Genomic DNA, 25,950 nt, shown 5'->3' on the forward strand with positions numbered 1-25,950 from the left:
ACTGGCTGCTTGGCCATTCCTCCATACGTCACCATTGTGCCACCATGGCTAAACAACAAATTACAGTTTTGACATTAGCTCAGATACATTTTTATTTAGACAGCTTATCACACCGCTCTGGTAAATAAGTAAATAAGAGGCACCAATTAGAACAAATCCAAGTAAAGGCCACGTCTCACTAAGCAACATCGCTAGCAACATCGCTGCTGAGGCACGACTTTTGTGACGCAACAGCGATGTTGCTAGCGATGTTGCTTAGTGTGACATCCAGCAACAACCTGGCCCCTGCTGTGAGGTCGCCGGTTGTTGCTGAATGTCCTGGACCATTTTTTAGTTGTTGCTGTGAAGCACACATCGCTGTGTGTGACAGCGAGAGAGCAACAACTAAATGTGCAGTGAGCAGGGAGCCGGCTTCTGCGGACGCTGGTAACCAATGTAAATATCGGGTAACCAAGAAGCCCTTTCCTTGGTTACCCGATATTTACCTTCGTTACCAGCGTCCGCCGCCCTCACGTTGTCAGTTCCCGCTCCCTGCATACATTGCCAGACTAAACATCGGGTAATTAACCCGATGTGTACTCTGGCTAGGAGTGCAGGGAGCCAGCTCTAAGTGGTGTGCGCTGGTAACCAAGGTAAATATCGGGTTGGTTACCCGATATTTACCATAGTTACCAAGCGCAGCATCGCTTCCACGCGTCGTTGTTGGCTGGGGGCTGGTCACTGGTTGCTGGTGAGATCTGCCTGTTTGACCGCTCACCAGTAACCCGTGTAGCGACGCTCCAGCGATCCCTACCAGGTCAGGTTGCTGGTGGGATCGCTGGAGCGTCGCTTAGTGTGACGGTACCTTAAGGTTAATATAACTTTGTCGGTACACCGTATACTTGACGTCTACACAGTTCAATACCATAACAACGCTCCCGGCTTTTCAGATTTAGATTTTTAAATATTTAGAAAACCATGTATCATTTTGTGTACACTTCACAAACCCTTGCTACAGAGTGTTAGTATATCACATAAAAGCACTCTAAAGTTTGTGGGTGTAATGTGAAAAAATTGTGGAAAATGTTCTCAAGGTATGAATAATTGTTCAAGGCACTGTACCTGATAGGTGATCACATATGTTCTAGAGGACTGGTATCTACTACTATACGGTCACTGTATGGTGCTAAGATCATTCTTTTTAACAGTGTAGTGGTTTTTTCATTTTTTTATAGTAACAGTTTAATGCATTTCAGTCATTATGTAGTAAAATATGTATGGTGGCACAGTGTATAATGTGTTTTGTTATATAGAGGTAATGGTCCTATTATATTGTAGTGGTAATGATAGTGGACATTATGCAGCCTTATTATTATGGCCTTGTATAAGTACCGTATTTTTTGGATTATAAGATGCACTTTTCCTCCCAAAAATGATGGATGAGAGCTCCATCTGTGCATGCGCCGCTTCGGGCACCATCACTTGAATTGGGACCGCGGACACACTGGGACACACCGCACCGGCCTGCTCCACCACTGAGCCGTCGCCACCACTGAGCTATCACTGCCACCGCCGCTGCCACCACTCAGCTGTCACCGCTGCTGCTACCACTGAGCCATCACCGCCGCTGCCACCACTGAGCCGTCACCACCGCTGCCACCACTGAGCTGTCACCGCCGCTGCCACCACTGAGCTGTCACCACCAGTGCTACCACTGAGCCACCACCACAGCTGTCCCTACTGACCCGCCGCTGCCACCACTGACCGCCGCTGCCAGCACAACCTCTGCCTCCTGTGACCCCGCTTCACCACCACTGCTGCCCCCCTCTGGTAAGACAACACTGGAGTATAAGACGGACCCCATTTTTATCTCTAAATTTGGGGTGCGTCTTATAATCCGGTGCGTCTTATAAAAAAAAATATACGGTAGTCATTTTGGTAATATTGGTATTGTATTACTAGAAGGTGGCCCGATTCGACGCATCAGGTATTCTAGAATTTACGTATTGTGTAGTTAATGTATGATTTTTGTTATATATATATAGATGTTGTTGTCTGTAGTTACCAAGTGTTTGTGTAGGCGCTGTACATGTTCTGGGTGTTGTCTGGGTGTGGCGGGGGGTGAGAGCGGTGTTGTATGTGTGTTGCGTGTGTTGCGTTGTTTGTGGAGCGCTGTGTGTCTGTCGCGTTGTGTGTGTGTGTTGCGCGGTTTGTGTGGGTGTGGTGTGTTTTGGGGGGAGGTATGTTTTGTGCAATGTGTGTTGTGCGGTATGTGCGTATATTTATGTATGCCGCGGTGTTTGTGTGTTGGGTGTTGTGCGTGTGCGGCGTTGTCTGTGTGTGTGGGTGTCTGTGTAGGGCGGTGTTTGAGGTTCCCAGTGTGTGTGTGTGTGGTGTGTTGTGTGTGTGTGTTGGGGGGAGGTGTGCACCTCCCATCGTGCTCCATCCCCCATGCTGTGCATCCCCCATGCTGCGCACCCCCCATCGTGCTCCATCCCCCATGCTGCGCACCCCCCATCGTGCTCCATCCCCCATGCTGCGCACTCCCCATTGTGCTCCATCCCCCATGCTGCGCACCCCCCATCGTGCTACATCCCCCATGCTGCGCACCCCATCGTGCTCCATCCCCCATGCTATAATAGTTCTCCTATTATACTCAGAGAGGAGTATAATAGGAGGACTATAATAGGAGGAGTAGTCCTGGGGGGAGAGGAGTATAATGCCGGCTCCCTGCACATGTGTACCGGGAGCCGGTGTACGCTGGTAACTATGATACACATCGGGTAACTAAGGGACCTTAGTTACCCGATGTGTATAATGGTTACCAGCGTTCACCGGCTCCGTCACGATCCCAGCATCGCAAGGTTATGTCTGGCGATGCGTGCGGAGGGCCGGGGCGAGCGGGCAATCCATGCGGAGGGCGGGGCCAGGCCGAGGCGAGCGGCCAATCCGTGCGGGGGGGCGGGGCCATGGCGAGCCCAGCGGCCAATCAGCTTTGTGTCACCGTAAGGACACAATTTTGGAGCAAGACAGACAGACAGAATAAGGCAATTATATATATAGATTATATAATGTATTTTTTCAAGATAGAAACGGTGATATACAATACGTATTTATGTCTTGATCCTCCTAAGTGTTGGGGACGAGGGGTGGGTTTTATGGGAAGACATGAATTTTGGGACTTGGGCCCTGGAACGTTGAAGACCCTAGCAACTCCCCTGCTAAAAAGCAATACTTACCTCAATGATCTTCCGATGCTCACGTTGAAGCATTGCCCGAGTATCTATTTCCAGGTACTGTCTAAACATATAGGGGAAATACTTGGAAATGTCGCTCAGTCAATCAGTAGCTTCAGAATAAATTATCAAATTTCTCAGTAGTGCAGACTTGGGCATTTTTAGTTTGAAAATTCAATTTGGTTCTCTCTGAAATATACCAAAGCCAGAGCAGTCTGCCAGCTGTTTACTAATAAAATAAAACCATTACGCTTGTTCGCAAGCGCGCTTGTGGATGAGGGGAGTAGGGAGTTCAAATTATAGTTCTGCCAATTATTTGCCAACATCTACAGTCATATGAAAAACTTTGGGCACCCCTATTAATGTTAAACTTTTTTCTTTATAACAATTTGGGTTTTTACAACAGCTATTTCAGTTTCATATATCTATCTAATAACTGATGGACTCCGTAATATTTCTGGATTGAAATGAGGTTTATTGTACTAACAGAAAATGTGCAATCTGCATTTAAACAAAATTTGACAGGTGCAAAAGTATGGGCACCTCAACATAAAAGTGACATTAATATTTTGTAAATCCTCCTTTTGCAAAAATAACAGCCTCTAGTCGGTTCCTGTAGCTTTTAATGAGTTCCTGGATCCTGGATGAAGGTATATTTGACTATTCCTGTTTACAAAACAATTCCAGTTCAGTTAAGTTTGATGGTCGCTGAGCATGGACAGCACGCTTCAAATCATCCCACAGATTTTCAATGATATTCAGGTCTGGGGACTGGGATGGCCATTCCAGAACATTGTAATTGTTCCTCTGCATGAATGCCTGAGTAGATTTGGAACGGTGTTTTGGATCATTGTCTTGCTGAAATATCCATCCCCTGCGTAACTTCAACTTCGTCACTGATTCTTGCACATTATTGTCAAGAATCTGCTGATACTGAGTTGAATCCATGCGACCCTCAACTTAACAAGATTCCCGGTGCCGGCATTGGCCACACAGCCCCAAAGCATGATGGAACCTCCACCAAATTTTACTGTGGGTAGCAAGTGCTTTTCTTGGAATGCCGTGGTTTTTTGCCTCCATGCATAACGCCTTTTTGTATGACCAAACAACTCAATCTTTGTTTCATCAGTCCACAGGATCTTATTCAAAAATGTAACTGGCTTATCCAAATGTGTTTTGCATACCTCAGGCAACTCTGATTGTGGCGTGCTTGCAGAAACGGCTTCTTTCGCATCACTCTCCCATACAGCTTCTTCATGTGCAAAGTGCGCTGTATTGTTGACCGATGCACATTGACACCATCTGCAGCAAGATGATGCTGCAGGTCTTTGGAGGTGGTCTGTGGATTGTCCTTGACTGTTCTCACCATTCTTCTTCTCTGCCTTTCTGATATTTTTCTTGGCCTGCCACTTCTGGGCTTAACAAGAACTGTACCTTTTTTCTTCCATTTCCTTACTATGTTCCTCAAAGTGGAAACTGACAGTTTAATTCTCTGAGACAACTTTTTGTATCCTTCCCCTGAACAACTATGTTGAATAATCTTTGTTTTCAGATCATTTGAGAGTTGTTTTGAGGAGCCCATGATGCCATTCTTCATAGGAGATTCAAATAGGAGAACAACTTGCAAGTGGCCACCTTAAATACCTTTTCTCATGATTGGATACACCTGCCTATGAAGTTCAAAGCTCAATGAGGTTACAAAACCAATTTAGTGCTTTAGTAAGTCAGTAAAAAGTAGGAGTGTTCAAATCAAGAAATTGATAAGGGTGCCCATACTTTTGCACCGGTCAAATTTTGTTTAAATGCGGATTGCACATTTTCTGTTAGTACAATAAACCTCATTTTAATCCAGAAATATTACTGAGTCCATCAGTTATTAGATATATGAAACTGAAATAGCTGTTGCAAAAACCCAAATTGTTCTAAAGAAAAAAGGTTAACATTAATAGGGGGTGCCCAAACTTTTTCATATGACTATGTTTCTGGGGGATATATTTTCTGTCCAACATGAAACTGAGCAAGAAGCTACATTTCTGGTGCAGTGAATGTCTAGTTTATGTATGTATATATATCCCATAACCCACTGTGGTATGATTATATATCATCTGGTGACCTGACCTAGTCATCGCATTAATAGGGGTGCCTAAACTTTTTCATATGACTGTATCTATTGTTTACATTTTAAAAGGTGCATCCAAATTAGCTGATCACAGCTGTTAAACGGTCCTTCGATGCGCAATACAATGCTTTCTGTGAGTGCAGAATCCCTGTTCACAGCAGGACTTTCTGCCGAGAACAAAGTTTTTAAGCAAATTTAAAACAAAAAAACAAAAAACTTCTGACTGTTTTGCTCATTCGTAAAAGGATTGGTATCTTTTTTTAGACTGGATGATAATAGTGAGTGGGCGTTCCTAGGAGGCACACTCAGTGTTCCAAGAAACGCTTAACTGTTGGCTACTGGAAATGCACCTTAACCTGGACCTTAACTGAGCAGCTCCAGTTCACACCTTTGAGGATAGGTAATAAATGCACGATTGCTGAGACCCCCTGGAAATGGGGTAATGTTTCCTGTCAAAATTGAGTAGAGCTTACACATGCACACAGACTAATGTGTGTCTAACCAGCGGACACCCACAGGTTCTCCCAACACTCTAATGTGTATGGGAATGCCTACTAACTGATCGTGGAGGAAGATGTTGATTGGGAATGTCCGATTTTGGACGACTAAAGGCACTGTTGTCTCGGAGAGATATCTGTTGACAGCTTTCTCAGAGATCCTAGAAACACTCGACCGAGCAGGTGCTCCTGTGTATAAGAAAAACTAGGAAGATGGCTGCTGGTGAATGGAGCATTTGGCCGACAGCCCTCTAATGTATATCTTCAGCTTAAGGCTGCACACATACAGACTACTGGACTGACTGCACTTTCCATTAGTCACAAAAGACTATAAATAGTGCCCTAATCTGCAACAATTAAACATGGGATATAAGGGACCCTGCTCTTATGATCAGTGGAGGTCCCTGTGGTGGCTAAGTGATAAATAAATTTGAAGTTTTTTCCTCAAACAATATCAAGGACATGACCTTGAGATCAATTGTGCATCCCATTTGCTGAAAATTTCAAAGAAACACAAAGGAGCCGATTCATCATTGCTTTTGCACCTTATTTTGTCTAGTTTTTTTGCCTGTTTTTTTACGCTCTATAAATCATCTACTTAGTTGCACCTTTTTTTTTTTAAAGTCACCTTTATAGAAGCTAATCTTTCATTTTGTTTTCTCTTTTTAGTTTGCCACTATCGGCTAGGTTTGGGGTTTCAAGACATTTTTACCTAATCCATTATTTGAAACTTGTCAAAAAGTGACACGATTTGTACAGAAATGTACTCCAGCCTCCCCCGGAATGCTTTTATGTACACTAGCATACATAGGTTTGTTTTGTGTGTGTAATTATTGCGTCATTTTGCAAAACGTTAAAGATGATTTTTCACGAACCATGTGCACCACTTTGAAACATTTTACACAAAAATTGCATTGAATACCACAAGACAAATAATTAAAACAACAAAACAAAAAACCTTAATCTTTCTTAATCTATCAAATACAAATAGTTCATCTATGCAATTTATTTTCTGATCTATTACAAATAGAATCAGACAAAACTTCAAAATGAAGGGAATTTTGTTTACTTACCGTAAATTCCTTTTCTTCTAGCTCCAATTGGGAGACCCAGACAATTGGGTGTATAGGCTATGCCTCCGGAGGCCGCACAAAGTATTACACTAAAAGTGTAAAGCCCCTCCCCTTCTGCCTATACACCCCCCGTGCTCCCACGGGCTCCTCAGTTTTGGTGCAAAAGCAAGAAGGAGGAAAAAAATTATAAACTGGTTTAAAGTAAATTCAATCCGAAGGAATATCGGAGAACTGAAACCATTCAACATGAACAACATGTGTACACAAAAAAACAGGGGCGGGTGCTGGGTCTCCCAATTGGAGCTAGAAGAAAAGGAATTTACGGTAAGTAAACAAAATTCCCTTCTTTGTCGCTCCATTGGGAGACCCAGACAATTGGGACGTCCAAAAGCAGTCCCTGGGTGGGTAAATAATACCTCATAATAGAGCCGTAACGGCTCCGTCCTACAGGTGGGCAACCGCCGCCTGAAGGACTCGCCTACCTAGGCTGGCATCCGCCGAAGCATAGGTATGCACCTGATAGTGTTTCGTGAAAGTGTGCAGGCTCGACCAGGTAGCCGCCTGACACACCTGCTGAGCCGTAGCCTGGTGCCTCAAAGCCCAGGACGCACCCACGGCTCTGGTAGAATGGGCCTTCAGCCCTGAGGGAACCGGAAGCCCAGCAGAACGGTAAGCTTCGAGAATTGGTTCCTTGATCCACCGAGCCAGGGTTGATTTGGAAGCCTGTGACCCTTTACGCTGGCCAGCGACAAGGACAAAGAGTGCATCCGAGCGGCGCAGGGGCGCCGTACGAGAAATGTAGAGTCTGAGTGCTCTCACCAGATCTAACAAGTGCAAATCCTTTTCACATTGGTGAATTGGATGAGGGCAAAAAGAGGGTAAGGAGATATCCTGATTGAGATGAAAAGGGGATACCACCTTAGGTAGAAATTCCGGAACCGGACGCAGAACCACCTTGTCCTGGTGAAACACCAGGAAAGGGGCTTTGCATGACAATGCTGCTAGCTCAGACACTCTCCGAAGTGAAGTGACTGCTACTAGGAAAACCACTTTCTGCGAAAGGCGTGCGAGAGAAATATCCCTCATTGGCTCGAACGGTGGTTTCTGAAGAACCATCAGCACCCTGTTCAGATCCCAGGGTTCCAACGGACGTTTGTAAGGAGGGACGATGTGACAAACCCCCTGCAGGAACGTGCGTACCTGTGGAAGTCTGGCCAAGCGCTTCTGAAAAAACACAGAGAGCGCAGAGACTTGTCCCTTAAGGGAGCCAAGCGACAAACCCTTTTCCAATCCGGACTGAAGAAAGGACAGAAAAGTGGGCAAGGCAAATGGCCAGGGAGAAAAACCCTGATCAGAGCACCATGACAGGAATATTTTCCACGTCCTGTGGTAGATCTTGGCGGACGTTGGTTTCCTAGCCTGTCTCATAGTGGCAATGACCTCTTGAGATAATCCTGAAGACGCTAAGATCCAGGACTCAATGGCCACACAGTCAGGTTGAGGGCCGCAGAATTCAGATGGAAAAACGGCCCTTGAGACAGCAAGTCTGGTCGGTCTGGTAGTGCCCACGGTTGGCTGACCGTGAGATGCCACTGATCCGGGTACCACGACCTCCTCGGCCAGTCTGGAGCGACGAGGATGGCGCGGCGGCAGTCGGCCCTGATCTTGCGTAACACTCTGGGCAACAGCGGAGGAAACACATAAGGGAGTTGAAACTGCGACCAATCCTGAACTAAGGCGTCTGCCGCCAGAGCTCTGTGATCGTGAGAACGTGCCATGAATGCCGTGACCTTGTTGTTGTGCCGGGACGCCATTAGGTCGACGTCCGGCATCCCCCAGCGGCAACATATCTCCTGAAACACGTCCGGGTGAAGGGACCATTCCCCTGCGTCCATGCCCTGGCGACTGAGAAAATCTGCTTACCAGTTTTCCACGCCCGGGATGTGAACTGCGGATATGGTGGAGGCTGTGGCTTCCACCCACAGCAGAATCCGCCGGACTTCCTGGAAGGCTTGCCGACTGCGTGTTCCTCCTTGGTGGTTGATGTAAGCCACCGCTGTGGAGTTGTCCGACTGAATTCGGATCTGCTTGCCTTCCAGCCACTGCTGGAACGCTTTTAGGGCTAGATACACTGAAAAATCGAGTCGGAGGACGAGAGCTGAACTCTATCCTGTAACCGTGAGACAGAATGTCTCTCACCCAATGGTCTTTTACCTGTGGCAGCCAAATGTCGGAAAAGCAGGAGAGCCTGCCACCGACCGAGGATGCGGTGTGAGGAGGCCGTAAGTCATGAGGAAGCCGCCTTGGTAGCGGCACCTCCGGCGGTCTTTTTAGGGCGTAACTTAGACCGCCATGGATCGGAGTTCCTCTGATCCTTCTGAGGCCTTTTGTACGAGGAGAATTGGGACCTGCCCGCACCCCGAAAGGACCGAAACCTCGACTGTCCCCTCCTCTGTTGGGGTAATTTTGGTTTGGCCTGGGGTAAGGATGTTTCCTTTCCCTTGGATTGTTTGATGATTTCATCCAGCCTCTCACCAAACAAACGGTCGCCAGAAAATGGCAAACCGGTTAAGCACTTTTTGGAAGCCGAATCTGCCTTCCATTCCCGTAGCCACAAGGCCCTGCGTATTGCCACTGAATTGTCGGCTGCAACCGCCGTACGGCTCGCAGAGTCCAGGACAGCATTAATAGCGTAGGACGCAAATGCCGACGTTTGAGAAGTTATGGACGCCACTTGCGGCGCAGACGTACGTGTGAGTGCGTCAATTTGCGCTTGACCCGCTGCAATAGCTTGGAGTGCCCATACGGCTGCGAATGCTGGAGCAAAAGACGCGCCGATAGCTTCATAGATGGATTTCAACCAGAGCTCCATCTGTCTGTCAGTGGCATCCTTGAGCGAAGCCCCATCTTCAACTGCAACTATGGATCTAGCCGCCAGTCTGGAGACTGGAGGATCCACCTTGGGACACTGAGTCCAGCCCTTGACCACGTCAGGGGGGAAGGGATAATGTGTATCCTTAAGGCGCTTGGAAAAACGCTTATCTGGACAAACTCGGTGTTTCTGGACTGCCTCTCTGAAGTCGGAGTGATCCAGAAACATACTCGTTGTACGCTTGGGGAACCTGAAACGGAATTTCTCCTGCTGAGAAGCTGACTCCTCTACTGGAGGAGCTGAGGGAGAAATATCCAACATTTGATGTATGGACGCGATAAGATCATTCACTATGGCGTCCCCATCCGGAGTATCAAGATTGAGAGCGGCCTCAGGATCAGAATCCTGATCAGCTCCCTCCGCTTCATCATACAGAGAGTCCTCCCGCTGAGACCCTGAACAATGTGATGATGTCGAGGGAATTTCCCAGCGAGCTCGCTTAGTCGGTCTGGGGCTGGGGTCTGTGTCAGAGACCTCACCCTGGGATCTATGAGACACCCCGGGGGAACATTGTTGTTCCAACTGAGGGGAACCAGGGGGCAATGATTCCACAGTGCCCATGGTCTGAGATACCGGTCTGGACTGCAAAGCTTCTAGAATCTTAGCCATAGTCTCAGAAAGTCTGTCAGTAAAAACTGCAAACTCCGTCCCTGTCACCTGGACAGTGTTAGCTGGTGGTTCCCCCTGGGCCCCCCTTAGCAGAGGCTCCGGCTGAGCAAGTGCCACAGGGGCCGAGCAGTGCACACAATGAGGGTCAGTGGAACCTGCCGGTAGCGAGGTCGTACATGCGGCGCAGGCAGCATAGTAAGCCTGTGTTTTGGCACCCCTGCTTCTTGTGGGCGCCATGCTGTTGTCTCCCCTGAGCAACACAATAGGGTATATAGCCAGAAATCAACCGTGCACCATACAGTGTAAAGTATAGCCTATAAACCTATAATCTATAATTACACTTCTGCACAAGTGGGGCCAGCACCTCAGGTGCTGCTTACCGCCCGCTTAAAGCGGTTGTGTGGCCACCAGAATCCCTGCCTGGGTCTCCCAGAGCTTGTCCCCCCTCTGCAGCGTCAGAAGAGCTGACAGGAATGGCTGCCGGCGTCCTGAGGAGAGGAGGGAGCAGTGGGCGTGACCCAGAAAGTGCGGGAACTGGTGCCCCACTGTGCACAGTGAGGGGGGTGGAGTATGCAAAGCATGCTCCAGCCCTCAGTGCTGCCGTCCTGTACAGCGTCCCGCCCTTCCCCTGACTGGCAGGGCTGGGGGCGGGAAGAAACAGAGACTAGGCCGCAAAAGCCGGGGACTCGAGTTATAAGCGCGGCCGCCGTATAAGCGCGGTCAGCACGGAAGTCCCCGGCGCACTAACAGTCCCAGCCGCGCCGCAGTGATAACAATGGCAGCGGTGGTCAGCGCGGTAGTCCCCATACACTAACACACTCAGCGACGCTGCAGTGTGTAATGGCACAAACGCGGTCAGCGCCGCGGTCCCCGGTGCACTAGCGCACCCAGCAATGCTGGAGTGTTGCTGTGCGCGGTCCCCACGGGGACACAGAGTACCTCAAAGTAGCAGGGCCATGTCCCTGAACGATACTCGGCTCCTATCCAGCAGAGTCCTCAGGAGCTGTGGATGGAGCACGGTCTCAGTGCCTGGAGACCGATTAGGATCCCACTTCACCCAGAGCCCTAAGGGGGATGGGGAAGGAAAACAGCATGTGGGCTCCAGCCTCCGTACCCGCAATGGATACCTCAACCTTAACAACACCGCCGACAAGAGTGGGGTGAGAAGGGAGCATGCTGGGGGCCCTGTTATGGGCCCTCTTTTCTTCCATCCGACATAGTCAGCAGCTGCTGCTGACTAAGCTGTGGAGCTATGCGTGCATGTCTGCCTCCTTCGCACAAAGCAAAAAACTGAGGAGCCCGTGGGAGCACGGGGGGTGTATAGGCAGAAGGGGAGGGGCTTTACACTTTTAGTGTAATACTTTGTGCGGCCTCCGGAGGCATAGCCTATACACCCAATTGTCTGGGTCTCCCAATGGAGCGACAAAGAAGTAAATATTTTTTATGCTCAAATTCCAGCATAAGATAGTATAGATAAATGGTACAATTATAACTATATCCTTATGCTAATTCAATAGTGCAGTTGAATATACTTACTCTAAATGACGTAACATTTCAGTTGTGCTTTTTCCACCAACACAATTTAGTGCCAATCGTGGACGTGGGCAGTTCTGTAAGAAACAGATGAATGACTGTAGTCTCCTAATTTGGCTGAGCTCATAAAGACACCTGTACCCCAAACACTCTGCAGACAACAGTTACCTCTATCATTTTCTACATAAACGGTCAGCTTGGCCAAGGATTTATGATTATTCAATAGGCAGAGGAGAAAGCTTCTGCCATACACCTCTGTCAGCAGCTTATCTTCCCTGAAAATATAAGAATCAGGCACTGGCTATCAACTGCCTGATTCTTAGGCCAGACAGGAGCGTATATTACATATATCAGATTTTCATCCAGAAAAATGATACAATTTTTTTCTCACTTGTCATCTGTGTGCAGTCCGCATGCAATCCGTTTTTTACTCAGTAGCTATTGATCATTTACAGTGTGTACAGAAAGTATTCAGACCCATTTCCATTTTTCACTCTTTGTTTCATTGCAGCCATTTGGTAAATTCAAAAAAGCTAATTTATTTTCTCATTAAATGTACACACTGCATCTCATCTTGACAGAAAAAAAAAAAGAAATGTAGATATGGTCATAAGTAATCAGACCCTTTGTTCAGTATTGAGTAGAAGCACCCTTTTGAGCTTGTTCAGGCATGAGTCTTCTTGGGAATGATGCAACAGGGAATGTTGGTGGACAGCCATTTTCAGGTCTCTCCAGAGATGCTTAATTGGGTTTAGGTCAGGGCTCTGGCTGGGCGGTCAAGAATTGTCACAGGGTTGTTCTGAAGCCACTCCTTTGTTATTTTAGCTGTGTGCTTAGGGTCATTGTCTTGTTGGAAGGTGAACCTTTCTCCAAGTCTGAGGTCCAGAGCACTCTGGAAGAGGTTTTCTTCCAGGATCTCTGTACCTGGTCGCATTTATCTTTCCTTCAATTGCAACCAGTCGTCCTGTCCCTGCAGCTTAAAACAACCCGATAGCACGATGCTGCCACCACCATGGTTCCCTGTTGGGATTGTTTTGGCAGGTGATGAGCAGTGCCTGGTTTTCAACACACAAGCCGCTTAGAATTATCACCAAAATCCAGTACCATCTTCGTCTCATCAGACCACAGAATCTTATTTCTCATAGTCTGGGAATCCTTCATGTGTTTTTTGCAAACGCTATACGGGCTTTTATATGTCTTGCACTGAGGAGAGACTTCCGTCCAGGCCACTCTGCCATAAGGACCTGCCTGGTGGAGGGCTGCAGTGATAGTTGACTTTATGGAACTTTCTCCCATCTCCCTACTGTATCTCTGGAGCTCAGCCACAGTGATCTTGGGGTTTATCTTTACCTCTCTCACCAAGGCTTTTCTCCCACGATTGCTCAGTTTGGCTGGACGGCCAGGTCTAGGAAGAGTTCTGGTGGTCCCAAACTTCTTCCATTTAAAGATTATGCCACTGTGCTCTTAGGAACATTGAGTGCTGCAAAAAGTCTTTTGTAATCTTGGCCAGATCTGTGCCTTACCACAATTCTGTCTCTGAGCTCCTTGGGCAGTTCTTTTGACCTCATGATTCTCATTTGGTCTGACATGCACTGTGAGCTGTGAAGTCTTATATAGACAGGTGTGTGCCTTTTCAAATCACGTCCTATCAGTTTAATTAAATACAGCTAGACTCCAATGAAGGAGTAGAACCATCTCAAGGAGGATAACAAGGAAATGGACAGCATGTGACTTAAATATGAGTGTCTGAGCAAAGGGTTTGAATACTTATGACTAGAGTTGAGCGGGATGCCAATAATCCGGAGCTGGCAAATCATTAACAGACTTAAAAATAAGTCCGATCCGCTCCGGAATCCAGTGCCCATAAAAGTCAATGGGGACCGGAATCTGGAGGTTAAAAACATTTGTTGAGGGACTAGGGGGCTAGGAGCGAGCGCGGCATACTCACCAAGGCGCTGTCATGGCGGCACACTCCTTCCGGGTCACGCTGTTACCTTCTGGAGCCGACAATTCAATATTCATTGTTTTCCCCGCCCACCGGCTCGCATTGGTTGCAGGTAGACACGCCCCCACCCTGAGTGGCAGCGTATCAACTAACTGCAACCAATCACAGGCGCCAGGATGGCCGGTGGGCGGGGAAAGCAGTACAGTCTGTCGGTCAGTTCACGGTGGTAAACACTCGGCAGCACAGGTATAGCGCGCGGCTGCAGCCCCCGCTGTCGCGCTGTATCTGTGCTGTATATACAGTGCCCAGAGTCACACGTGCGAGGCTTTGCCGGGTGCTGCCATGGCAGACTCGCGTGAGCCCCTCGCATGTGTGATTCTGGTGAAAGTTAAAAAAAAAAAAAAAAAAAAAAAAAAAGGACGTGCAGTTCCCCCTATTTTCATCCCCAGCCAAGAAAACGCCGGCCGGGGGCTGGTATATCCTCAGCTCGCAGCCGTCCGGTAATGCCGCATCTATTAGATGTGACCATACTGGTGTGCGCTACTGGCTCTTCCCGCTGGCGTGATGCGGTGCCAGTCGGGGTAATAGCAGGATTAGCAGCGGCGCACGGCTGCTGCTAAACCCTAGGTTTGTGTAATGGCACAGGCGTCTATCAGATGCCTGCATCACACAAACCTGTAAGTGACAGTAAATAAACACAGACACAGAGAACAATCCTTTATTTGAAATAAAGTACAAAACACACCCTGCTTCTCCTCTCTATTAACCCCAAACACCCTGCAGCTCCGACGTAATTCACAGGAGAAGTCCCACGCCGCTTCAGCTCTGCTACATCTGAATATCACAGAGAGCAGCACGACCGACCGCTTTCCGCGAGCTCCAGAGAATGAATGAGCTGCGCATTGAGCGGTGACGTCACTCAGGTCATTTGCGGTCACAGCTGGAGGTTCCCACGGTCCTTCATCTGTGATCGCAGGTAACCTGACCTCAGGTGGAGGTCACTGAGTACACAGACCTGCATCTCCTAGCAGAAAAATCGCAGTTTTTTTTGCCAAGAGATGCAGATATTGTGCTGAAATTTTTATACCCAATTCCTGCATCCAATCTACACCTCCTGGCAAAAAAACGCGGTGTTTTGACGCAATTGTTTTGCCGCGGTTATTTTTCCGCGATTTTTGCTGCGGTTTTTTGCCAAGAGGTGCACATTTGGTGCTGAAATCATCTGCACCAGCTTTCAGCACCAAATTTCCACCTGTGGCAGAATTTTTTTAATTTTTTTTTTTATTTTTGGGGGCTAAGGGATGCAAATTTGATGCTGAGATTTTTACACCATATTCCTGCATCCAATCTAGACCTCGTGGCAAAAAACCGTGGTGTTTTGGCGCATTTTTTTGACGCGGTTATTTTCCCGTGATTTTTGCAGCGTTTTTTTTGCCAGGAGGTATAGATTGGGTGCCGGAATATGGTGTAAAATTGTAATAATCACACAATTTACATCCCTTGGTCCAAAAATTAAAAAGAAACAAACATTTAGACACTGTTTATCTGCGGTCTTGTGCCAGGAGGTGCAAATTTGGTGCAGGATTTTGGTGTATTACTTCACCAAAAATGTGCATCTCCTGGCAGAAAACGGTAATGAAATGGTTTTCATACTGCTGGTTTTTGGCTGTTTTTTTGCCAGGAGATGCAGATGTGGGAAAAAGTTGCACACACATGCACGCTCCTGTCAGAAGTGTGCAGCTGTGCCCGTGATGCGCTGTCAGACTCGTGCGGGTCTGACATCACCCGGCACAGCCTGCTGCTGTCTGAACATGAGCGTGCATGTACCTAGAAACAACACATGCACGCTCATGTCAGAAGTGTGTGTGGGTGATGCGCTGTCAGACTTGTGCGGGTCTGACATGACATCATACCGCACAGCCTGCTGCTGTCTGAACATGAGCGTGCATGTACCTAGAAACACATGCACGCTCCTGTCAGATGTGTGTGCGGCTGTGCTGCGATGTCAGACTCGTAGAAGTCCCTCGCAAGTGTGACTGCTGCCTAAGATAAACCGCATGCGTTTTTTTTTAATTTACATAAATAATTAAAAAAAAAAAACGACGTGCGGTCCCCCCCAATTTTCATCCCCAGCCATGATAACGCCGGCCGGGGGCTGGTATATCCTCAGCCCGCAGCCGCCCGGTATAGCCGCATCTGTTAGATGTGACCATTCCGAGGCGATATCGGCTCATCTTGATTGCCCTGGTGCGGTGGCAATCAAGGTAATAGCAAGGGTTAATAACAGCGCATGGCTGCTATTAAACCCCAGGTTTGTGATCGCACGGGCGTCTGTGAGATACTCGCATCACAAACCTGTAAATTACAGTAAATAAACAAGACACAGAGAAATCCTTTATTTGGAATAAGATACAAATGCAGCCTCCTCCTTCACCACTTTACTATCCCAACACCCTGCAGCTCAGACGTAATCCACACAAGATCCAGCGAAGACACATCCAGCTCTGCTACATGTCACAGCGAGCAGCCATAGAGCACAGCTGCCCGCTCTGAGTGCAGCGTAGTACTGACCATGATAAGCGATGACTGCACGGCAAAGCTGTCACAGGCTGGGGGGCGCGTCATCCTGCAACCAATTACAGCTGAGAGGACGGCCAGTGGGCGGGGAAAACACGGAAAGCTGTGTGATTGCGTGCACAGCACAGGAAGTGAAAGCGCGACCCGGAAGCAGTGTGCCGCCATGACAGTCTCGGTAAGTATGAAACGCTCATTTATTTGTTTTTTTTTCATTTTTTATTAATTGCCGGTTCCGGATCGTGCAGCCGGAATCCCGTGCCCGGATCGGGCCCGGAAATAGTGCTGGAACTGCGCGGATCCGGACATTTACAGTCCGGGCCCGCTCAGCACTACTTATGACCATGTGATATTTCAATTTTTCTTGTTTAATAAATTTGCAAAAATTTCTACATTTGTGTTTTTTTCTGTCAAGATAGGGTGCAGATGCAGAGTGTACATTAATGAGAAAAAAATGAACTTTTTTGAATTTACCAAATGGCTGCAATGAAACAAAGTGAAAAATTTAAAAGGGTCTGAATACTTTCCGTGCCCACTGTATCATTTACAGGACCATTTACACTGTACTATGCTACAGAATTGTAATGTATCTGTAAAAATAAGATTCCATACTGTGGCATCTGATTTGCTTCTCGCAGCCATAGACTTAAGTCTCATTTGATTTCATAGTGAAATCGAAGCATGCTATGATTTTTTTTCAAACAGATTCTATTAGTGAATAAATTTGGTTATATGCACTACCTCACTGAGTAGCATGGGTCACTGTGCTAACCGATGGCAACTCCCCCCAAAAAAACAGATAGCACACGTCTGATTTATACGGTTGTCTAAACAAGTCCTTAGAGTAGGAATGCCCCTATACACATTAGATGGTCAGCAGATCCCACCCAAATCAAGTATTCAATGTAAGTTATGTGGCCGTCTCCAGAGCAGATCCGGAGGTTTCTCTTACCTTAAACAGATCTTTCATCTCTGGCTTGCGCAGTTGTTCTTCGGTGATCACATGGTCGGCTCCTAATTCCTGAAGTCTCTCCACCAAGCTTTGGAGATTCGGCCTGCACATATTTAATGGGTTAATTGTGCTCATCATTTACTTTATATACATTATATATAGTAAAGTATATTTATAAACACACCTGTCTCGCACAACATTAATAGTAGTAATGCCCAGAGAAGATGCAATCTGTATAACAGCTTGACCAACGCCGCTGTTGCTTGCATTCTGTATTACCGTGTCCCCTGTAGTGGAAGGCATAAGTAGGGGTGAATGGGAAAAGCATTCTTTAGTTGGTTGTTGCAAATATATCCAGCTCATTGCTTTTTACCTGGCCGAAGAGTCTCATAATCAGACAGCAGCCTGTACGCCGTGCATGGGTTCACACTCAAGGTTGCTGCGCCCACCACAGATATGTCACTTTGGACTCGCACCAGGGCCTGCTCACTGAATAAGCCCTCTGTACGCCAGGTGCCTGTGAATCAATATGATATCAAAAGTTATAACAAGAAACTATTTTTCTTCATGAATTCTTCACCAATTTCTTTGCAATGTGACATTTAATAAAACAAAAATGAATGAATAATAGAATATAGACTGAACGAAATGTGTAAAAGCTGTATGTGTGCAGCAAGACATGACTGGTAGACAGTAAAAATATGCCTCCTTCCGGATCACTGGGCCTGGCATATCGGTATGGCGTCTACAACTTAGCAGAAAACTAAGTTGTTGGAGCGGTGAACACATGCAGCCATTTCGGTATCAGTACCAGGTTCCAATGACGTGGCTGTGAAATAGTGCGAATATTTCATGGCCTCAGGCTCATTGGATACAATGCTCACAAGAAATCCAACACATGCCCTTCCTCCACCGATGCAGAAAATGTATCACTAAGATGTCAATGGGGCTTACCTGAGTGGAAGAAGGGACACTTAGATGTATCTCAATAACACCTACACACAAAGTGGCACAGGGATCTATGGCTGACCACGTGGGCAGACTAAAGGTAGAAACAGCATGTCTTAAAATCACAATATCTTCCTCATCATCACACTTGTAAATTCTTCTATCCTCAGGATCAATGCTTTTCCCTTTCTTGGTGAGACATCTACAATGGTATTACAGTATACTTTTTAAACCAACACAGATTTCTCTCTTCTGGAACGTTCCATACATCACAGTTGAGGTCAGTAATAGGCTCCTGTCGCCATCAGATGACTGATGAACAAGATGAGAACACTTCTGCTCCCAGCAGGGACCACCAGGGTGGTGGCACTGGAAATCGAAAGCGGTTTTCCAGTTTTGGAAAACCCGTATCTTCTGGCTGCAATTGTTTTTTTAAGCAAACTGTGCATTTCTCACCCTCCCTGGGTCCAGTGTAGAGTCCTCAGTTGCTGATCAGAGAGCTCTGCCAAAGCTGACGATACAAGCTGTCTGCAGCGCTGTCACTGTAACGTCAGTGCTGCAGACAATAAGAGACACCGATAGCAGTGCTAGAGACTCCGCAATGGGCCCAGGGAGGGTGAATAAATAACACTATTTCTGTAAAGGGAAGGTGCCATGATTTTTTTTTTTATTACAAATTATTACTATCTAATACAATGCTTAATACATTAACGTAGTTGTTTTTATTTATTTTTTTTGCAGCTAATGGGGCCTGCCATTTGCTGGTGTGTAAGGCTGTGTGCACATAGTGCGTTTTATTGCGTTTTTGAGTGTAATTTTGTCACAAAACTGCAAGCAAATTCAGATGGCAGCACAGTCAATGAGAATCCTAAAGTTTAGTGCACATGTGGAGTATTTTCTCCTTGCAGATTTGGTGCACAAAATAACCTGGAACATATCAGTTCTTTCAGGGTTTTTGTAGCATTTGTTCACCTATTGAATTCAATTGAAAAAAGCATGCAAAACCGCATCAAAACCATGCGCTTTGGGTGTGTTTTCCCTGCCAAGAGATGCAGAAAATTCTGCAACCAAATACTCAACGTGTGAACATAACCTAAATGTCTGAGCATGACACTTGCTCACCTCAAACATGGCGGCCCCTAGACCAGAGGCGTATCTGGGGGGGGCGGGAGAGGGCTGGCGGGGCATCTGCCCCGGGCGCAACTGTCAGAGGGGCGCAGTCAGGCCAGCTGATGCGGCGCTGTCTCTCAGAGTCTCCCTGGCGACTGACTTTGCCGCCCCGTTTTGGGCTCCGGCCATTCGGAGTCCCAGCTGTCAAGAGAAAGTGCCACCCACTGATCAATTGTCCTCCGATCTTTCAGACGAGGACAATTGAAGCAGTGACCGCCGTCGCCAACTTCCGTCTGTAGTGTGATCAGGTCAGCTGATCACACTACAGGGCAAGCTAGTAATCATGCAGGGCAGTCAGTAATGGGGGCAATCTGGCCTGCTTTTGGCCCCAGGCTCCGGGGGGCCCATGGCCAGATTGCCCTCATCTGTCAGGCGCTGGCAGGGAGCGATCCTGCTATCAGCTGCACAGTGCAGGCAGCGGAGCCACAGCAGGAGATAAAAGTCATCTGTGGCTAGAATGTAGGTGCTCCTGTGAGGTGATGATGTCACTGGAAGGGGCGGGGCTTCCTCCTCCAGTGTGGAGCTCAGCTCCCATCATCCAGTGCTCAGCGTTGTGCTGTGGCTGCTGGAGATGAGGAGCTGTGGAGAGATCACACTGAGGGGCTGCACCAAGGAGTGAGGGTCTAAGGGTGAGTAATGGGAGGTGGTGTGTGGTGCTTTGGGGGCCCAGGATAACTGGATGTTCCTTCATGGGGGCTGCATATTGGGGAATTGTACAGGGGAAGGGGGGATATTTACATACATGGGGCTGGATGAGGAAGAGGGTGATGTATGTTTGGGGCTGCGTACTGGAAGGATGTGCAGGAAAGGTGGAAATGTTACTCGCTTGGGGAAAGAGGGGGTGATGTTACAGGCGCTGGGGGGGGCTTCATGCGTGGGGGGCTGCATGGTGAAGGGAGTCTTGGTGCGTGCTGGGGGGCCTGCAATGTGAAGGAGGTGATGTTGCGGACAGGGGGGCTGACTACGTGGTGAAGGGGATGATGTTATATGCGGGGGGCTGCATGGGGAAGGGTTACAGTTACTTGTGTTGGGCTGGGTGGGGAAGTGGGTAATGTTACCTATGTGGGGAAGGGGTGATGCTATGTATGTGGGGATATCCTCCCGACCCCGGTATGAAGAGGGGGTAGCTTGTGGGTACAGTATGAGGACATAGTGAGGAGAGAGAGTGTGATAAGAGTGCACAGTATAACGACTGGGCAGTATAGGGGGACATAGTATGAGAGGACAGTGTGAGGAGTGGGCTCAGTATGGAAAGGACAGGGCAGTGTGGAAGGCACATACCACAAGAGGGACAGTGTGTGGGTCATATTTTGTGCAGAGAACACAGTGAGGGGCAATTATTTATTCTGGGGCACAGCCTAGGGAACATAGGATATTGTCATATAGGTGTATTCTAATTATTCTGCTATTTTTAAGTGTATTATGCCGAGATGTGCTGCAGAAGACCGGAGAAGATGGAAGTCTGCAGAGACGAGCTGTGGATGTGAAAAGTAATAATGGCGTCTGGACTAGAAGAAAATAAAGAAACGACTCTGATTCAAGACAATGTCATCTACAGTCATATAAAAAAGTTTGGGCACCCATGTTAATGTTAACGTTTTTTCTTTATAACAATTTGGGTTTTTGCAACAGCTATTTCAGTTTCATATATCTAATAACTGATGGACTGAGTAATATTTCTGGATTGAAATGAGGTTTATTGTACTAACAGAAAATGTGCAATCCGCAGTTAAACAAAATTTGACCGGTGCAAAAGTATGGGCACCTCAACATAAAAGTGACATTAATATTTTGTAGATCCTCCTTTTGCAAAAATAACAGCCTCTAGTCGCTTCCTGTAGCTTTTAAGGAGTTCCTGGATCCTGGATAAAGGTATATTTGACTATTCCTGTTTACAAAACAATTCCAGTTCAGTTAAGTTTGATGGTCGCCGAGCATGGACAGCACGCTTAAAATAATCCCACAGATTTTCAATGATATTCAGGTCTGGGGACTGGGACGGCCATTCCAGAACATTGTAATTGTTCCTCTGCATGAATGCCTGAGAAGATTTGGAGCGATGTTTTGGATCATTGTTTTGCTGAAATATCCATCCCCTGCATAACTTCAACTTCGTCACTGATTCTTGCACATTATTGTCAAGAATCTGCTGATACTGAGTTGAATCCATGCGACCCTCAACCTTAACAAGATTCCCGGTGCCGGCATTGGCCACACAGCCCCAAAGCATGATGGAACCTCCACCAAATTTTATTGTGGGTAGCAAGTGCTTTTCTTGGAATGTCGTGTTTTTTTTGCCTCCATGCATAACGCCTTTTTGTATGACCAAACAACTGAATCTTTGTTTCATCAGTTCACAGGACCTTCTTCCAAAATGTAACTGGCTTGTCCAAATGTGCTTTTGCATACCTCAGGCGACTCTTTGTGGCGTGCTTGCAGAAACGGCTTCTTTCGCATCACTCTCCCATACAGCTTCTCCTTGTGCAACGTGCGCTGTATTGTTGACCTATGCACATTGACACCATCTGCAGCAAGATGATGCTGCAGGTCTATGGAGGTGGTCTGTGGATTGTCCTTGACTGTTCTCACCATTCTTCTTTTCTGCATTTCTGATATTTTTCTTGGCCTGCCACTTCTGGGCTTAACAAGAACTGTACCTGTGTTCTTCCATTTCCTTTCTATGTTCCTCACAGTGGAAACAGTTTAAATCTTTGAGACAACTTTTTGTATCCTTCCCCTGAACAACTATGTTGAATAATCTTTGTATTCAGATCATTTGAGAGTTGTTTTGAGGAGCCCATGATGCCACTCTTCATAGGAGATTCAAATAGGAGAACAACTTGCAAGTGGCCACCTTAAATAACTTTTCTCATGATTGGATACACCTGGCTATGAAGTTCAAAGTTCAATGAGGTTACAAAACCAATTTAGTGCTTTAGTAAGTCAGTAAAAAGTAGTTAGGAGTGTTCAAATCAAGAAATTGGTAAGGGTGCCCATACTTTTGCACCGGTAAAATTTTGTTTAAATGCGGATTGCACATTTTCTGTTAGTACAATAAACCTCATTTCAATCCAGAAATATTACTCAGTTCATCAGTTATTAGATATATGAAACTGAAATAGCTGCTGCAAAAACCCAAATTGTTATAAAGAAAAAAGGTTAACATTAATAGGGGTGTCCAAACTTTTTCATATGACTGTATAAGGTACCTGAATGTAAAATGTTTATTTGTGATACTGACTAGTTCTCATCATTATGCCTTTGTTCCAAATGCGTATCACTTCAGACGCGATAGTATCTGATGTGATATGCTAATGACCCTCGGCTGCCATTCTGCTTCGAGTGTCAGCCGACTGTCAGGTGACTGTGATCCGATTTTGAGATCGGATCACATCTGTGAAGAAGAGGGAAGGAGCACTTTCTCCCCATCTCCTCCACTGCCTGTCTCTCCATACATTGCACTGCACTCTGATGGCATCTGATTGCAGTGCGATATTTCACACTCTCCCATAGACTTGTATGGGTGCGAGTGATGAGAGACTCGCTGCCAAACACAGCATGCGGCAATTCTTTTCTCATGTCGATATGCCATGAGAAATCAATCGCAGATGTCCATGTCTATTGCCCCATAGTTTTACAGTGGTGCAAGTGCAATCCAATGTTTTATCAGATTGTACTCGTCCATGCAAAACACAAGTGGAACCGAGGCCTTACTGTGGTTCCTGTATGGTCTGCAGTCTGATGACCGATAACAGATTCCTTTTAACAAAGGTAAGGATATTGGGAGTTATCAGGTTTTTGCTCCCATCTGAGAGTAGCATAATGTAGAGACAGAGACCTTGATTCTAGCGATGTGTCACTTACCAAGCTGTTTGCCATCAATTTGATAAAATACATTTTTCTCTGCTGCAGATCAAGCAGTTGTACAGAGCTCATGAATATGCTGAGCTACCTGCATCTCGACAAGTAGTCCTCTAATGATAATCTCCTACTGATTAAACAGTGACTTTTTCAAAATTACACTAAGCAGCTCAGTAAGTGACACATCGCTGGAACCAGTGTCTCTGCCCCTACATTATGCTGCTCTCAGATTAGGTGGCAAAAACCTGGTGACAGATTCCCTTTAAGAATGTACTGGAAGTTGTAGGTTCATGCAATACAAATGTACAGTATATGGGTCTGACCTGACATTACAATTGCTGTACCATATACTGATTTTGATTCTGCTGATGCATTTCTCTATTGATGCTGTGTTTCTGACTGAACTGATGGGGTTATATGGATGTATTGCTGTACTGCTGGTGGTTCTCATGATTAATTTCTTTACTGTTTGTGGTTCTGGTGATATTTCTGATGAAGTTCTATATTGCTGGTGGTGGTGGTGATGATGAATTTCTGTTCTACTGGTGGTTGTGATGCTGTGTTTCTATACTGATGGGGGTTCTAATTATGTATTTCTGTACCTCTGGGGTTTCTGGTGCTGTTATTAGTTCTGATCCTGTACACAAGTAACAATTCATAAATTGTAAGATTACTTTAACATTGATGACCTATCTGTAGAATATGCTTATTTCTGGATCTGCACCATCGGATAATGTCTGCGGCCGGGTACTGCCCATGTTCCTCATTGATTTGAAGAGGAGGCTGCTGCCACTATCAGAGCAGATCCGTAACTGAGCACTTCCGGTCACCCACCACGGCTGTCGGCACCTAGAACAGTGGGGGTGCCAGGTGCCGGACCCTGGCCAAACATTGGTGATCTCTCCTAAGGATATGCCATCAATGTTAAAGTAGTGGTCAACCTCTTTAATAAAGTATTGTACAGTCTGACAAGTTAAGGGTTACCATGTTTTTATTTATGTTGCTAGGAGCATTAAAGGGGTTGTCTAAGTTTGTGTTAAGTCTGCAGTCACGCTGTGTTACTCTGTAATTGCAAACTTCTGAATTCTCACAATGCGCACATGACACACTGTCAGGATTCTCCGGTGCTGGTAGTGAGAGTGGGAAGTCACAAAACCGCAAGTGTGTGATTTGCATACACGTTGTTACGTGCCGACTAGACATACATGGACTCGCTCACGTAAAATGAATTCAGGGAGGCCGGACACATCAAATCAGAATGTGGCCGGAAATATACAAATCGCATACTTGTGCTCACATAACTGTCCAATTTCATCACTAGCACTGGAGAATCCTAAAAGTGTGCAGAGTGCACTGTGAGAATTCAGAAGCCTGTAGTCACAGTGTCACTGCAGATTCTCATCTCAAACCTGGACAAGCCCTTTAATTATAAAATGCAGCAGTGTAGCATGCCCAATCCTAACAGCATGTAATATACTCACTGTCAGGATTCAGCTCGGCTTGCTGGTTGCAGCAGTCACCACATGGCCACTTCACTCATATGTGATTTTCATATTGCATGTGACAATTACTATAGCTTTTCTTCCTATGTTTAAGAGCAGCTCATCATCACATGACTGCAAGTGCGCAAATCACATATGAACATGATGACTACCCAAACCGCGTAGTGGTGGTGGTGGTGGGGGGGCGCCAAACTGAATTCTTGCCCCGGGTGCTGGAAAACCTAGATACACCACAGCCCTAGACATAGGAGCATGTGGCCAGTGTCTGACCGCATCTCCTGCATTGTGGCTGCCTCTTGCTGTGATCAGGGCTCGCCCCCTGGGCTGTCCAGGTCACAGCTGTGGGGGACGAGATTGGCAGCATTTTTGTGAAGCCCATAGCTACGCTGCAAGCGTAACACAGCGTGACTGCAGACTTAACACAAACTTAGACAACCCCTTTAATGCTCCTAGCAACATAAATAAAAACATGGTAACCCTTAACTTGTCAGAAAGCTTCACTTTCCCAGTCACCGCCCACAGTGTTTAGTGCTTGCAGTGACATGGACAGGAGGAGACAGGACCAGTATGATATCAGGAGGTGAGTATCTGCGGCGGTGAGCAGTGATCAGCAGCCTGGGATCAGTAGTGCAATACCAGGCTGCTGATCACCGCTGTCAGCCTGCAGCTCAGAGTACAGCAATGTAATCATCAGGCTGCTGTGCTCTGAACACTGACTCAGCTCTGCTATATCAATATACAGCCTCTGCAGGTGGATACTCTGACATACCATAGCTGTGTATCTAATGGCCTCATGTGATACACAGCTCTGAGGAGTATCTAATGCCCACCATCTGCGATACACCCCAGATCCATGTATCTACTAATGATCATCTGTGATACCCCTCCAAAGCCATTTATCTAATGCCCACCATCTGTGATGTCCCCCAAAAGCCATGTATCTAATACTGATCATGCGTTATCATCATCATGGGTCTCATTACACTATTGCTCCCATAGAAATGGATGGAGCTAGTTGGG

At 46.6% G+C, this 25,950-nt stretch overlaps 1 protein-coding gene across 1 annotated transcript in view; it reads right to left on the reverse strand.

Moving 5' to 3' along the window:
• Positions 1-25,950, reverse strand: part of MECR (mitochondrial trans-2-enoyl-CoA reductase) — an 83,110-nt gene that overhangs the window by 17,870 nt on the left and 39,290 nt on the right. Inside the window, exons 4-8 of the mRNA XM_075335996.1 lie at positions 17,823-17,966; positions 17,634-17,736; positions 17,450-17,552; positions 11,982-12,055; positions 1-48 (exon numbers count right to left, since the gene is read on the reverse strand). The exon at positions 1-48 is cut by the window's left edge and continues 13 nt beyond it. Of these exons, the coding sequence (XP_075192111.1) occupies positions 1-48; positions 11,982-12,055; positions 17,450-17,552; positions 17,634-17,736; positions 17,823-17,966 (472 nt within the window). The remainder of the gene's footprint in view (positions 49-11,981; positions 12,056-17,449; positions 17,553-17,633; positions 17,737-17,822; positions 17,967-25,950) is intronic.

This window comes from Anomaloglossus baeobatrachus, chromosome 2 (assembly GCF_048569485.1).
Source record: "Anomaloglossus baeobatrachus isolate aAnoBae1 chromosome 2, aAnoBae1.hap1, whole genome shotgun sequence".
Taxonomy (NCBI): Eukaryota; Metazoa; Chordata; class Amphibia; order Anura; family Aromobatidae; genus Anomaloglossus; species Anomaloglossus baeobatrachus.